A 16,235-nucleotide genomic window follows, 5' to 3' on the forward strand; every position below is an offset into this window, starting at 1 on the left:
AATGCTTTCCTATATTGATTGTATACACATTATTTGCACACATTATTTCAATTAAGTCTCATAACAATGCTAGGAGATGTAAAAGGTAAGATTCCTTAATAATTTAATACCAGATCGCACAACTAGTAAGTAACTAATTCAGGATTTGAGGTCAAATTTGTCTGGGCCAAAACCTACGTTTCTTCTTCTATGCCCAGTGAAAAGAAATCTAGACCTGATAAGTCAGGAGAGAATTCTGTTAAGAACATCTATTTAAGATCAATCAGTATTTCAAGAGAGTGTTTAAAGGCACAGTCAAGAAGACATCACTCAGGGAAATGACTAGCTTGGGACAGAACTTACAACCTGCATGTCCCCAAAACCCTCAAACTCAATCTAAAAACAAGCTCACTATCTTCTTCAAAGAAGTACTGTACTGTATTTCATTACAGACACACCTGGTGTTCAAATTTTTTAATTTCAGAAATTGCAATGCAGACATCATAGTGTGTCACAGTTAATTGGCAGTATTGTTTCTTTTCTTAGTGGAACATAAAATAATGGTGCCTCAGAATTTCTGGCTTCTTAGATTTGATAACAAATGGTAACTTTTTCCTAAACTTAATCCCCAAATTTAAATTCTTTGAATCACCAAGATCTATTTTTTCCCATAGTATCTGTTCTAATCATTCATTATTTTCCATTTTCCCTGCCACCAATCTGGTTTAAGGTAGTACCAATTGTGCATAGATTAAATACTCTCCTCACTGGTCTCCCTGAATCAGTTTTCCCTTATTCTAAATACTCAAATACAGCACTATGGATCAGTCTTTTAAAACCACCACTGTATGCATGCCACTCTCCCTCTCTCAAATTGGTTCTGCACTGCATATAAGGGAGATTCCAATCTAGTTTCAAAGACTTCCATAAACTGGCCTAAGCTGACCTTCACATAGTTTCTTTGCTACTAATCAATAATAGCCTTCTACTCTAATCAAGCTCTTCTATTTATGGTCTCTTCAAATGCTCTAACCTCTGTCTATTAACCTCATGATTCTACCCATCTGAAATTTACCCAACTCTTATACTATTCAAATCAAATGTCAAGGCTCAACTCAAGCTTCATAACCTCCATGAAATATCCCTCAATCATTCCAAGCCACTTCTTTCTTCTGAAGTTCTATAACATGTGCTCCCTTGAATATTGTTGTATTTAACTTTTCATGGGAGTTTATGTCTTATTTCCACAATGAAATTAAAAGGATCAAAGGCAGAGACTATGTTTAACAATTATGCAGCATAGTTTAGTGGTTAATTACACAACTTCTGGGGCCAAACTACATAGGTTTGACTCTCAGCTCTGCCATCTTTCTGTGTGACCTTGGGCAAGTTATTTAACTTCTCTGTTTCAGTTTCCTCATTTTGTAAAATGAGGAAAATAACAGTATATACCTCAAAGAGTTGTGAGAATTAAATGGTCGTGTAGGACCTGTTCTTGATACATACTATGCACTCTGTAAGTGTTAATTGCTATAAATTCATTAATGGTGATAAGTATCATAAGTGTTAGCTACACCATGTATGTATGTTACATAAGTGTTAGCTATTATTATTGCTATTTAGAATCTCCATGTTCAGCCCGGTGTGGTGGCTCACGCCTGTAATCCCAACACTTTCTGAGGCCGAGGCAGGTGAATCACCTGTGGTCAGGAGTTTGAGACCAGCCTGGCCAACATGGTGAAACCCTGTCTCTACTAAAAATAAAAATTAGCCAAGTGTGGTGGTGGGTGCCTATAATCCCAGCTACTCGGGAGGCTGAGGCAGCAAAATCACTTGAACCTGGGAGGCGGAGGTTGCAGTAAGCCAAGATTGCACCTTCCACTCCAGCCTGGGCAACAAGAGTGAGTGAAACTCCATCTCAAAAAAAAAAGAATCTCCATGTTCTTGATACCCAAAATAGTAAGTATATAGCATTTACTCAGTATTTATTTGATGGAGGAAGGAAGAAAAAGTCTTAACATGAGAAGCAGCTTTTTAGGAAAGTGTCCATTTCTGACATTCTGGGGAGCAGGTGAGAAATCTGTCCAGGAATGGCAAAAAAATACCTATTTTGGGGCCTACAAAGGCTAATCAATCTTAGGAGGAATTAACAGGAAAATGACAGAGAAAGACATTCCATAGGAAGCAAAGCTAGCTGTTCATAAACGTACATTTCATGTACACTCGCATTATACAGTTCTGTAGTAGTTTTGCAGTTTTAACGGCATCAGAGGCACACCAAGCTTTTTGGTGAGTTTAGGATAGATAGGTACTTACTGAGCATGCCTCTATAATTGAGGTCCATATCCCGGCTCTCAGATCGCACTTTAATTGCATCCAGGATGGCATCAGGAGACAACAGTCCCGAAGGCCTCACAACATTCAGAAGCTCTGTGAGGCTCATGAGAGGTAAACGTACAGCCTGCATGATTTCAGCATGATTCTCCTTTGAATTGTGCTTACACCAGTTTAATAAGGCTAGGAAAATATCTTTTTCGGGAGCTGCAAATGAATCTCTTAACACGATGTTTAAAAGTGCTGTCTGAAAAGGATAAAAAGGTAAAATTCCAGTTATATGACGTTCAACCATTGCATGATCAATCAGTAAAAGCTTACAGAACAAGCATAACTTAGGCAATTAACTCTTTTTGACCCTCTCCTTCCCTTATGCTTTGTGCCACACAGCCTCCAGCTCATTATGGCTATGTAAACAACCAGGATGGTAGCACCTTTCTTTTATGCTCAGGTATCTTGTACCACTACATCACACATTTAATCTTTCCAAACACATCTGCATTCATCTTTTTTAAAACAGCAAAAAGAAAAACACCAAAGTGAAAAGCTGTCAATACATACAGATTCTTCAAGGGAGTGTACATTGTTAAGTTAGAAAGATATATTTGGCATTTAAAATTCAAAGTATTTTGTTGCACAGTATTACTTCACCACCATATTTTTGGCTCTCAGATCTCCAAACTGACCTCCAGCAACAATAGTGCAACCCTCAAAGATCACTGTCTTTAAAAATTCAGTATAAAAAAATGAAATAGGATAACACAGATCTTAAGTTACCCTCAAATCAAGATATGTAGCTTTTCAATAGGTTTTCTCATTAGAAATATCCAGGTTCTAGAAGGAACACAACAAGGCAAATATAGAGACAATCGGCATCCAGAGTTCAAAGGAAGATTTGAGCAAAACAGTTTTACTCTAGCTATAACACTGAATTTTAAGCCAGCAAAGAAAGCAGTGACTTAAAGATATCAAATGATGCATCAGATCTCCTTTATGAATTTGCCTGCTTGCTCTAAGGAATTATTAGTCACACTCTCTGTCAGAGAAAAACAAAACCAAAAGGTAGTAGGCAACACCAAAAAGGACCCTATTTGATTGTCACTACATTGAAAACAACCACTCAGCCGCACAGTCTCTTTTGCACATAAAACTTACCAGAAGAACCTTAAAAGAAAACACAACCAACCAGCCCCTCTCTTTTATGATCTAGAGTCCTAGTAGCTAGATGCAAGTGGCTAGATCAGATAATCTCTCTGATACCAATGGTTTTTTTTTAATTATTCTTAGTCCACTGCTATACTTCTATGGTATAGGTATAAAGAAAACAATGCTGCCTATAAATTACTTGTAGACAAATGACACACCTTAGAAAGGGAGAGGAAACCTTCACTTGAGAGCACCTCCTGAGCATTCCTGTCCATAAACATGCAGCACATACAAGTTAACTTGGGAAGTGAGTAGAGACTGGCAACATCAAAAGTCATGCAGACATTCTGAATGTTCAGTATGGTACAGAGATACTCAGAGGTAGAATCCTCTAGCTCTGGAAATCCATATTTATGAGCCAGGCTCAAAAAGTCCAGCAGCACCTCCTCCTTCTCATCCGTCAGCGTTGCCCGCCCAGTGTAGATATATTTGAGTAGCATTGTGAATGCTTCTGCAGTGGTGTCTTGGAGAGGAATTTCTGCTTCAGGCTGAGACTCTCGCATTCCACCATACAATAATGCTCTGCACATCAGGGAAGAAACACATGAAGAAACTCTCAAATAGGATTTGCTACAAAATACTGGAAATAACAGTTATCAACATTATGCAAATATAAATTTGTTTAATGACACAAAGATCCAAGTGAAAAAATGCAAAATAGTCATTTAAAATGGTTCTTTAAAGGAAGCAAGAGGAATGATTTCAAAACTGTTTGAATTAATTCTATAAACCACTGAACTAACGAGATACTCTGAAAGCTCAAGATATGTGATAGATATTAAATAGGAAGATGAGAGTGATCTCTTGAGAGGCACAATGAAGTTGGTATAAAGATGTTAAAGGTCAATAAGGCAGTTTAAAAAGTAAAACTCTGTAGGAAAAGATATAATCAGATAAAGATAAACACTAATATGATGCCATTCTCCCCTGTAAGACTGGCAGAAATCAAGAGGCTTGTTAATATCAGTGCTGCAAAAGCAATGGAAAAACAGGTTCTTTGACACACTGCTTTGAGAGTATAAATGGGCAGCCCTTTATGGAAAGTAATTTAGTAGTATCTAGTCAAACCTAAAATGTGTATACCCTTCAACTCAGTAATCTCTCTTTTAGGACTCAATTCTAGAGAAGTAATACAGTAAAGAAAAATGTTTAAGAAAACATACTGAAACACTAGAAAAAATCTAAATGTCCATCAACAGCAACATGGTTAAAAAAACTGTGATATATGCATTCTATGCAGCCATTAGAAAGACCAAGGGAGACCAATAGGTACTGTTTTGAAAACATGTCCAGGATATGGTAGGCGAGTAAGTAAAATTACAGATCTATACGTACTGCATGAAAAAAGTATATAACCACATATTTACATGTTTATGCATGTATGTCTATACAGATACTTCTTTAAATCAAGAAAAATCAGAGGAAATTCATATTAAACTCTTAACATCACTTACTTCTGGGAAATGGTATTAGATGGCTGGGAGACAAAGACTTTCATCTGTCACTTTATAAATTAAAAATGAAATTACTGATAGGATTACAGTGATTTTTTTTCCTTTCAGATTAAACAAAAAGCCCTACATTATTGCTTATCTAAAAAAAAAATGAAAACTAGACAATCCAGTTAGGTAATGAATTTGAATTTCTACCTCTATTAATCAAGAGGAACAATATGAACCAATTAAACTTCCAACCTATCAGGAAAGAAAGGACGAAGAGGACAAGGGAGAAGTGCAGAAAAGGGAGAAAAGAATACAGAATGAGAAAGAAAAGAAGCAAAAGTGAGAGGAAGAGACTGGAAGCAAGAAAGAGATTCTCTCTGTTACTAAAATTCTCAGAGGAGGACTAGCATTTCAGGGTTACTTACCTGGAACTTGTCCCACCCTCTCCCAGGACCTACCATTCTTGCTTGCCCCAGGAAAATAGTTGAAACCACCCAGAAAAGATTCATGAATATTCTGAGCATACCTCTTCACTGGGTTATACTCTGCCTAAAAATGCCCTTGAAGGTTTCCATTAATCCAGAGAGCATCCAACCATTACCCTAAAATTACCAAATTAAAGAACTTCTCCTTCTTGAGGAGACCTCAAGACTTATCCCCAATCCTGTATGATCCATGGTATTTATCTGGATTCTCAATGCTTTAAAAATGGTTTTGATGAGGCTCCCTTGGAACAGTAAATATGAACCCCCAACTTCAACAAGGAGACAAGCACAGAGGTTCAATGTTTACTATGAAGAGTTTCCTCCTATAAGTTCCTTATCTGGGAATTGATAGGTTATTATGACAGCACTTAAGCCTCTTCTGACAGCTGACAGTTAACATTCCTTTGCACATGAATACTGTCAGCATTGAGAATCTGTCCAAGGTAGCATTGAGCTTAGCTCTAAGGTAGACTTAGAGGTACAGCTTAGCTCTAAGGTAGTCTAAGGTAGACTCTGAGCTTAGCTTAGTGAACCAGCAAATATTACAAAGGTTCAATATCTACAAAGACATCAAGAACAAGGTCAGTAAGTGGGGGGAGTATATTCCATTCACTCAATACAATCTTCAAATTTCTAAAAGTAGTTGAGTTTCTTTTAAGGATATACTAATCACCTAAAAGAAACCCTCATAGAGTTGTTTCAAATTATTTTTAAAAGAGGACAAGGTATACTGTATTAATAAATAATAAACACAGGCCAAGAAGTTCTGACTTAATAAAAAGTGGACTCTTGTAAAACACTTTAATAGTAATGACTGTACTGAAATTTTAAAAGGGGGAAGAAACAGAAAACGAAAAGTGTGCAGAGGACAGATGATAACAAATAATGGCTAGACCAAGGTCAGATGCCTTGGTAGAGTTGACCGCTAGGAAGAATAGGAGAGTGTTACAACTTTTAACAGACTCCTCACTTTTCTAGGCTCCTGGTTTCATCCACATTGGCATTTTACATGTGTAAAACTGGAAGTTCATGAAAAACCATAGGAGCTCTAGCTACACAGTAAATATTTCCAGGAGACACACTTTACCACAACGTGTCTGACTCTAAGTGTTGCTGTCTTGATTAATTCTGATTATAAAAGCCAGACTGCAGTTATCACTAGAAGGTAATTGAAATTTTCTCTAAGCCAATGGAATCTCCATTTCAGATACCAAGTTTCCTAGATAAATCTATAACTCTGTGGAACATCTTTATCCTTAAAAATAGAAAAAGATCCATTATCACACACAAATTATAACTCACTCAGTAATTCAGTGATGACTCCCTTTTAACAAATATTAGGTAAAATGCAGAGTACTTAAAGATCAGCTTAAGATTTATAACCCTGGAAATTAAGGACCCAAGTGACCAACAACAGCTGCATACAAGTGCATGTCTTAGATCTGCTGGGTTACTAACAGGTCCTAGACCTCAGGAGTCCCAAACCAAGTGGTATATGTGTCCATTAGCAGGTCCACAAGGTAGTCTACCTATACAAAAGAAGCTTTAGTCCCATTAGCCATCTATTGGGAGGAGAAAGTGAAGGTAACGAAGACACAGCCTGAGAAACATTCTTGACACCTTGAAAAATGGTTGATTGGGCACTATCTGGTTTGGGAAACCTTCCAACCCTTTCATTTTAAGATGGCTCCTAAAGGAAAAGGTGATTCTCAAAAAATAACAAAGTCTACAAGGATGAAACCTTTATAGATACTGAATTGAGGGACTGCGAGAATTTGTCATTATACTTGGTTATGTATTTTTCACAGAGCAGAAAATGCCAGTGTTTTCTACAAGTGAACTGAATTTTCAAAAAAAGTATTACACACTTACCGAAAATATTGGCACCTGGCTGCTAAAATTACCCTGTGGGCAGGAAAACGTTTCTTTTCCACAACAAATGTGACGTCGCCATATTCTTCCCCAATCAACAAGGCACCAATATGTTCAGACAAAATGTGCACATGATCAATTTCCCCCACTGCAGTGAAGGGGCGAAGAGGGTGGCTGTTACTCATCTTGTGGAACAGATGATAGTCGCTGATCTATCATATGAAGAAGGAATGAGAGTTAGTGGGGGGAGGGGAGTACACATAGAAAATCACATACCATAAACATAGCTAAGTAAAAATTTAAAGTGCTTACAAAAATTCCTGTGAGAAAGTTAATCAATGGTATCTTTATTAACCCATTTATTCTGAGAAGGAATTCAGTCTGCTTCCCTTAACTGTACTCCCTTCTTCACACTAGGAAAGCAAAAATGCCAGTCTCCAAACACTAACAGCACTTGGAGCCATCAGTCTAGAAAACTGAGCCCAAACACAGGTCCCATATTCCTTACAGTAACTTAGGAAAAGAAAAATCAACAATCAGAATAACTTCTCTTTTGCATAGATATACTGAGTAAGGTTGGGTACAACTATACCCAATAGAAAAGTCATTCAGGCATAGATCTAGGCCTAAATTACAAACAGAGTAAGTGAAATAATCAGAGTTCAAATAAGAAGTTTTGGTATGCAACCATCTCAAATATTTTATTAAAAAAAAAAAATCTTCTGGGGCCGGGCACAGTGGCTCATGCCTGTAATCCCAGCACTTTGGGAGGCTGAGGCGGACAGATCACCTCAGGTCAGGAGTTTGAGACCAGCCTGACCAACATGGAGAAACTCTGTCTCTACTAAAAACACAAAATTAGCTGGGTGTGGTGGTGGGAGCCTCTAATCCCAGCTACTTGGGAGGCTAAGGCAGGAGAATCGCTTGAACCCAGGAGGCGGAGGTTGCGGTGAGCCAAGATGGTGCCAGTGCACTTCAGCCGGGGCCACAAGAGCGAAACTTCATCTCAAAAATAATAATAATAATAATAACCTTTTGGAGTCACAAAAATAACTTGACATTTATTAATGAACATTTGCAGTAGCGTCCTAAGCTCCCCACATCCAACAGAAGAGTAACTCTAACAGTTTTCTCAAGACTGTGGCTTCTACTCCAAACTTGTTGCTCTGATGATCAGGCTGTCAGTGTTTACCAGAACATCATTACACTTTGTCTCATTTCCAGGCACCTTCCTTGCTTTTGTATGCAATGTCTTTCTACAAAAGTAACTGAAAATCAAAGGGAAAACATGATTAACAGCTTTACATGTAAGAAAGTGGCGGGGGGTGGGGTGGGGGGTTATAGTCTTAGACAGCTTAAAATGTTTCTATTTTTTAATACTGAATGTACTTGCAGGTATTTAAAAAAAAAAAAAAAAAAAAAAGTTGGTCTTGCTCTGTTGCCCAGGCTGTAGTGCAGTGGCGCGATCACCACTCAGTGTAACCTGGAACTCCTAGGCTCAAGTGATCCTCCCACCTCAGCCTGGCAAGTAGCTGGGACTACAGGTGTGTGCCATCATGGCCAGCTAATTGAAGGTACTGCTTTGATAAGTGTAAGTAACCGGCAAGTATGTTAGAGCCTTGGCTAGCATTCAGGTGCCCCAGGTGAAGAGGTGGTTGTTACCTCAGAGGTAGCCAGCTACCCCTCCGCTGCATCAGAGACTAGAGAAATTGAGCCAGATATGTTTTCTCTGCTAGACCTCCACACCTTTTTGAGTTCTCCACTTGAACCACAATTAAAGGTTGAACAGCTCCTAATCTTTAAACCCCCACATCCAGATCATTAGCAAAGTGTGTGAAAAATGATCTTTCTCTCCTGTGACTGCAATGGAAGTTCTTCATGGACCAGATTCCGAATCTGCCTGCTTCAGTTAACCTAGTACCATACACCCACCCTCAAAAGGGGGAGCAATAGCAGTGATGCAGAAGAACATGGAAAATGAGCTAGGCAAGAAAACACCTACCCCAGGTAAGTGAGCAAAATCCTGGTTCCCTACAGTAGGAACATCAGAGAACTAGCAGGATAATCCCCTAACTGCCAAGGGAAATCCTTCTCCCTCAACTGCAGCCTCCATTTGAAAGCCCTAAAAACAGAATAATCTCTAGTCACTTGTGTGTGAAAGACCAAATTCAGCTTAAGAGGATCTATTTGAGAGTATGAGCAAGTAATGTATGATACAATAGTCTTAATGTGTATATACAACAACAGTGTAATACAGGAGTTGGCAAACTTTCTATAAAGGTTCACATGGTACATAGTTTAAAGCTTTGCAGGTTATACAATCTACGTCAAATGATTCAGCTCTATGGTAGGAGCCTAAAGGCAGCCATAGGCAATAAGAAAATGCAAAAACATGGCTATCTCCAATAAAGCTATTTCTAGAAAAGACCTAGATTAGACTTGCAGGACACAGTTTGCTAGCCCCTGGCCTACCCTGTGATCAAGGACTGACCTCAAGGACTGACTGTACTCTAGGCAAAGGATCAGACTGGGAGGTTTTTTGTTTGTTTCCTGCTGGGTTACCCAACTGATGTTCCTGTGATCATTTCCTGTGTTGGCCAGGAAATTCAGAAAGCTACTGGAACCTGACTTCAAAACCTCTTCAATACAAACTCTCACATCACTATCCAACATTTCAATGATCGTCCATGACTAAACAAAACGCTCTTCCTGGCTGAAAAAAATGCAATGTATATACCCAGTAAATATATTTTCTGGTATTTTTCTTAATATTTAATTCAGGTCATGGCTAATACTCAAATTACTTACTAAATGACTCTTGATGAACAACGATTGATTTTTGGTTAACCAACTCAGAAGGGAAATTTATAATTCTTAAACTGATATATCATAAACATTAATATTACATATGTATATATCTACCACAATAAGTTCTCTGGAGCTTTACTTCTCAATACATCTAATTTCATTTTGCTAAACTTGCATTTTAATTATGTTTTTCCAAATGGAAACATGAAACTGTTTCATGTACAGAAAATAGCCACTTAGGATAAAATAAACACAATTTTATTGGCATACAGAAATAATTTTAATTAGACTAGTGATTCTCGGTGAGCTTGCCCAACAATGGAATCACATGGGGAGCTTAAAAACAACAACAAAAAAAAGATGCTTGAGTCCCACTCATCAGAGACTCTTATTTAATTAGTCTAGAATGAGGCCCAGGCATTGGAATCACCATTCTGAAGTGATTCTATGAAGCAACCTGGAAAAACAGCCACTGATTTAGACTCTTACAGCTGTAGGTTTCCATCCCTTGCTCAGGTGTACAAGTATACCAAAAAAAAAAAAAAATCCACAGAAAAAATTCATTTAGCATATAATTTAATTTGAATCTTATTGCAAAGATCCAAAGGTACTAACAAAGTTACCAATGCCACAGTTTTATGCAGAAAATGAGTATTGTTTCACCAATGGGATAGTTTATCTACAAAGTGATAGTTTCAGTCTACCTATGTGTATTTTAAAATGTTGGCCAGGCACAGGAGCTCATGCCTGTAATCCCAGCACTTTGGGAGGCTAAGATGTGAAGATCATTTGACACCAGGGGTTCAGGACCCTGTCTCTACAAAAAAACTTAAAAATTAGCCAGGCATGGTGGCATGAGCCTATAATCCCAGCTAATTAGGAGGCTGAGTCAGGCGGATCACTTGAGCCGAGGAGTTAAAGGCTGCAGTGAGCTATAATTGTGCCACTACACTCCATCCTGGGCAACAGAGCAGGAACCTGTCTCAAAAGGATAAAAAAGAAAAACCAAATTTAAGTTACATGGATTAGGAAACAAAGAGGCAAAAAAAAAAAAAAAAAAAAAAATCAATATTTGCAGATAATGACTGCCCACATGAAAAATCCATGAGAATCAACTGAAAAATTAGAGAAAATAAGAGGGGTTCACTAAAGTGACCACATAAAATAATTATATGAAAGTATCTAGCATTCTTCCATGCCAAAAACAATCAGCTAGAAAATATTAGTAAAAAGATCTGCAGTTTATAACTGCAAAACACAGGTAACTTGTAATAATAAACTCATAGGACATGTAAGGAAATTATAAAACTCCACTGAAAGATTTAAGAAAAATACAGAGACATAAGTTGTTTGGGGATAGAATGATCCAATATTATAAAAAGATCCACATTTTCAACTTACCATGGGTTTATCAGGATGTAACCATATTGTAAGTCTAGGAGCATCATTTATATAAATGTAGCATTTCAATTAAATGGGAGAAAATACGGAATTTTTTTCAATAAAAGGTATTGGCTAGCCATCTGGAAAAAAGTAAGCTGAATATTCACATAAGAGTACAAAATGAAATGTATATGGATGTCAGCTTCAGCACTTTCTGTAATGCAAAAAAACTGGAAAAAACCCTGAAGGCCCATTTAAAGAGAATTGGTTAAACAAATAATGGTATGTCTATACAATGAAATATTATAAATGATTTAAAAAGAATAAAGTTAGATACTAATGAACTGAAAAAAATCTTAAGCATGTGTATTTACATACAAAAGACAATCTATAAAACAATAGTATAGTGAAATATCTTGTTTAAAAAAATACACTGAAAATGCAAGAATATACATCAAATTGTTAACCAACGGTTAAGTCACTAGACTGGGGCTGTGGGAAAATTTTGCATAGTGCGCTACATACTTCTGTAATGTTTACAAATGTTATAATGTTTATTTGTAGTAAAACTATAAACAAATATTTCAGTAAGTTTGGCCACAAAATTACAAAATAAATTGCTTTGTGTATGAGATAACAAGTGTTTGGATTTGCCATAGCAATAGAACTTGATTTAGTGACTAAGACAGAAATGGCAAGCAGAGGGGCTATGTATTATCTCCGCAGAGAAAAATTAATTAACAACTTGAAGGCAAGGACATAAAGTTCATTACACTAAAACCAGCAAGGGGAAAAAAAGTTCATTACACTAAGACAGGTAAATCAGATACCTGGGGAGCATGGCCTACTAGGACACTGCATCTGATATTTCCCAACTAAAGATCTTCACCTAAGAGAGTTTCTGTCTGACTCTTTCTAGACTTAAGGCAGATTTTTCTAGGTGCAAAGTGTTCTTCAGTTTGCCCCTATTGACTGTCCTGGAGTCTAAACTTGCTGATCCTCACAGCATAGGGCAAGGGTAATCTATTCACTCAAACTGTTCCTTCAAGATGGGGGTAAGAACAGTAGGAAAGGCAGGGGGAAGAAGGACTTACACTGAGAGAGGACAGGAATATCTCAACCAGGAAATGGTACCTTTCATGGTACCATACACAATTAATAGTTTTGGATTCTGGGACCTCATATGAATTTATTTACCAGGGATGGTGGTATAGAAACTATACTATTTTTCTTGGCTAGTTAACTTTCATGAATTCAAATGCATTAAAAATCAAAAATGACTTAAGCAGCAGTACTAAAATCCTGAGGGTTATTGCCTGCTTATTATGCAGTAAGAAACCAACACCCATTTGTTCTAACCAAAGTAATAAACAATGTCCATCAATAAACTGAGAGTACCATATGTAGTTCACAGTGCTGTAACGTTATAATTGCCCCTTAAGGGGGAAAAAAACAAGTTGACCCAAACATCGATTTCTTTACTTAAAGCTCACTTATACAACTGTTTACAAACTTTACTTTAACCAGGGCTAACTACATTTTTTTAGAATTAAAGTTTATTCTCCACTGTTTAATCAGGAAATAGTCAAAGAGCAAAGTTCCACAAGGTGGAGATGCCAGAGTCCTTGAACACTGTATGAATCTCCCCTGGGAAGCCCTCTCTGCCCGGTGTATTTCCTGACTGAAAAGCCTTTATGGGAAAAAAGACCTTCTGCTCTTTAATTGCAAAATATAAATGATCTTTCTCTTGAGGAAAGAGATGGCATTTACAAGCATATGGTTTAGCAATTTCTTTCTGCTCTTGGTACCCATGTGGTATGTAATTTGAAGGAGTATTCCTTAAACTTTAAATTGATATCGCTTGGGGAGATAAATGATGTCCTGTCTGCATCTTAAACACTCTCCAAAAAAAAAAAAAAAAAAAATCACATTCTACTTCTCAGAGGAAGGATACTCACTTCTCTTGATATATACTCTACCCTTGTCATCCAAAAGTCTACAGAAACAGGTGAAGACTGACCATGCTGCTAGAGGTAACCTTGACTCAGATATTTTGCAGACCCAATTCTAAACCTTGCAGAAGAGAATTATCCTCCAGTTCGTAAAGTGCTATGTAAGAACATGACTGGAGTTCACATGACAGGATTCCTGACATACCTTTTCCTCTGGGAAAGACTTGAGTGTCCAAAGTCTCGTCATTTCTGTAATTTTTTGTTTGCAAATAAATGTTTATAAACATGCTCAGGTTTGACCACTAAAGAATGGTATCATAAAACATATTTGACAAGATTATTTTATTGAGCATGCATGTAATTCCAGTTTCCAGTTACCACATTGATTCTCCACTTCTTTGCCAATGGCCAAACTAGTTTCTGAATATGTATATAATTCATTCAATTAAAGAGTTATTGAGCTCTCTCTACAATACAGGCTCAGTGCTAGGCGACAGAAACACAAAGATTAATGGAAGTCTCTACTTTTGAAGAACTCATTGTCTACTAAGGAAAGTAGGACTAGATAACAAGTAATGTAAATTCTAAAACTCATAGGCCAGGCCATGATTTTATGAGATTTAGAAAGTCAAATATTTCCGTAAGTACCATACCAAAACCACCACAAAGATGCTAAATAGAATACTAAATGAACAGAACTCAGAAAATTATCAGTTATATTCTTATATGAGAGTAAGGGTTAATATCCAAATAACTGGCTATGTGCTCTCCCAAGTGCACTGCTCATATTCCAGGGAGACTGCAATACAAACCACAGGAATTTGGAAAGAAAATATTAACATTTATACTGGTGTGTTTGTATGTATGTATTTTAGACATGAGGTCATGCTATGTTGCCCAGGCTAGACTCAGGCTCAAGTGCTTTTCCCGCCTTAGCCTCTCAAGTAGCTGGGACTACAGGTGCACACAACCATGCCTGGATTGATATTAATTTTTAACCTAGAAAAATGAGAATAAAAATCAGCTTTGCTAATTCTTTTTTTTTTTTTTCTGAAAGGGAGTCTTGCTCTGTCACCCAGGCTGGAGTGCAGTGGCGTGATCTCGGCTCAATGCAACCTCCACTTCCTGGGTTCAAGTGATTCTCCTGCCTCAGCCTCCCAAGTAACTGGGATTACAGGCGCACACCACTATGCCTGGTTAATTTTTGTATTTTTAGTAGAGACAGGATTTCACCATGTTGGCCAGGCTGGTCTCAAACTCCTGACCTCAGGTGATCTGCCCACCTCAGCCTCCCAAAGTGCTTGGGATTACAGGCGTGAGCCACCGTACCCGGCCAGCTTTACTAATTCTTAGTAAGTGGACGGCACTGCCTCCTTCTCATGATCTACATGTCAAAAACAGTCATTTGTGTCACAAAATAAATAGGTGACTTGAGAGAAGAGTGGGAATTCCACAAAGAGGCAGGGCTGAAGGTAGTGTCCTTACTTGTGCATGGTATTAAGTTAACATGTGCTTGCTTAAGTGAAATTTCCAAATGTTATCTAGTTTTAATTAAAAATTCTCTCTCACAAAATGAGAAGTGAATTATAAAAAGGTTCCCATAATCTGGGCAACATGGCGAGACCCCTTCTCTATAAAACTTTTTGTTTTTAAGTTAGCGTGGCATGGTGGTGTGCACCTGCGGTCCCAGCTACTAGGGAGGCTGAAGCAGGAGGATTGCTTGAGCCCAAGAGGTTGAGGCAGCAGTGAGCCATGTTCATGCCACTGCACTCCAGCCTGGGTGACAAAGCAAGACCCTGTGTGATGGTTAATATCAGGTGTCAACTTGATTGGATTGAAAGAAGCAAAGTATTGTTCCTAGGTGTGTCTGTGAGGGTGTTGCCAAAGGAGATTAACATTTGGGTCAGTGGACAAGAGAGGCAGACCCACCCTCAATCTGGGTGGGCACCATCTAATCAGCTGCCAGCATAAAAGCAGGAAGGGAAACAGCCGACTTGCTGAGTCTTCTGGCCTCCATCTTTCTCCCATGCTGGATGCTTCCTGCCTTCGAACATCAGACCCCAAGTTCTTCAGCTTTTGGACTCTTGAATCTACACCAGTAGTTTGTCAGGGGCTCTGGGGCCTTTGGCCACAGACTGAAGGCTGCACTGTCGGGTTCCCTACTTCTGAAGTTTTGAGACTCGGACTGGCTTCCTTGTTCCTCAGCTTGCAGAGGACCTATTGTGGGACTTTACCTTGTGATCGTGTGAGTCAATACTCCTTAATAAACTCCCCTTCATATATACATCTACGCTATTAATCCTGTCCCTCTAGAGAACCCTAATACACCCTGTCTTAAAAAATAAAAAAAGTTCCCACAATGAAACCACTGATTGAAGATAATATAACATTGTCAACACAGCAAATAATAAGAAAATGGCCAATATGACAACTTTACTACTTACTAGCAGTAAAGATTTTATAAGAAAGTGACCCTTGATTATTTTAAATGATTAAATAAATCATTTGAAACACACAATATAATTAACAATGAACCTCCACACAAAAAGCATTAAAATATTTGTTGACTAAATATATATTCATTGGATGTTTTAATCTGAAAACAAGCTTAAAACCAAATTAGAATCTGGTAACAAATTAACCATTTTACAGTAGGGACACTGAAAGTACTTCTCATCTAACAATAATGGCTACTATTTATTGAAGACTTGCTTATAAGCCAGACAGTCCTAGCATTTTACATATATCATCTTATTAAATATTCAAAGAATTGA

At 37.8% G+C, this 16,235-nt stretch overlaps 1 protein-coding gene across 2 annotated transcripts in view; it reads right to left on the reverse strand.

Annotated features, from left to right (window-relative positions):
* The window catches only part of BTBD9 (BTB domain containing 9), a 484,930-nt gene that overhangs the window by 433,192 nt on the left and 35,503 nt on the right, over nucleotides 1-16,235 (reverse strand). The window contains exons 3-5 of one of the 2 annotated variants that reach the window (XM_025383785.1): nucleotides 7,319-7,530; nucleotides 3,678-4,041; nucleotides 2,296-2,560 (exon numbers count right to left, since the gene is read on the reverse strand). In XM_025383785.1, the coding sequence (XP_025239570.1) occupies nucleotides 2,296-2,560; nucleotides 3,678-4,041; nucleotides 7,319-7,530 (841 nt within the window). Of the gene's footprint in view, nucleotides 1-2,295; nucleotides 2,561-3,677; nucleotides 4,042-5,487; nucleotides 5,787-7,318; nucleotides 7,531-16,235 lie in introns of those variants that run through there. The other variant, XM_025383786.1, reaches the window with a different exon arrangement.

This window comes from Theropithecus gelada, chromosome 4 (genome assembly GCF_003255815.1).
Source record: "Theropithecus gelada isolate Dixy chromosome 4, Tgel_1.0, whole genome shotgun sequence".
NCBI classification, from domain to species: domain Eukaryota; kingdom Metazoa; phylum Chordata; class Mammalia; order Primates; family Cercopithecidae; genus Theropithecus; species Theropithecus gelada.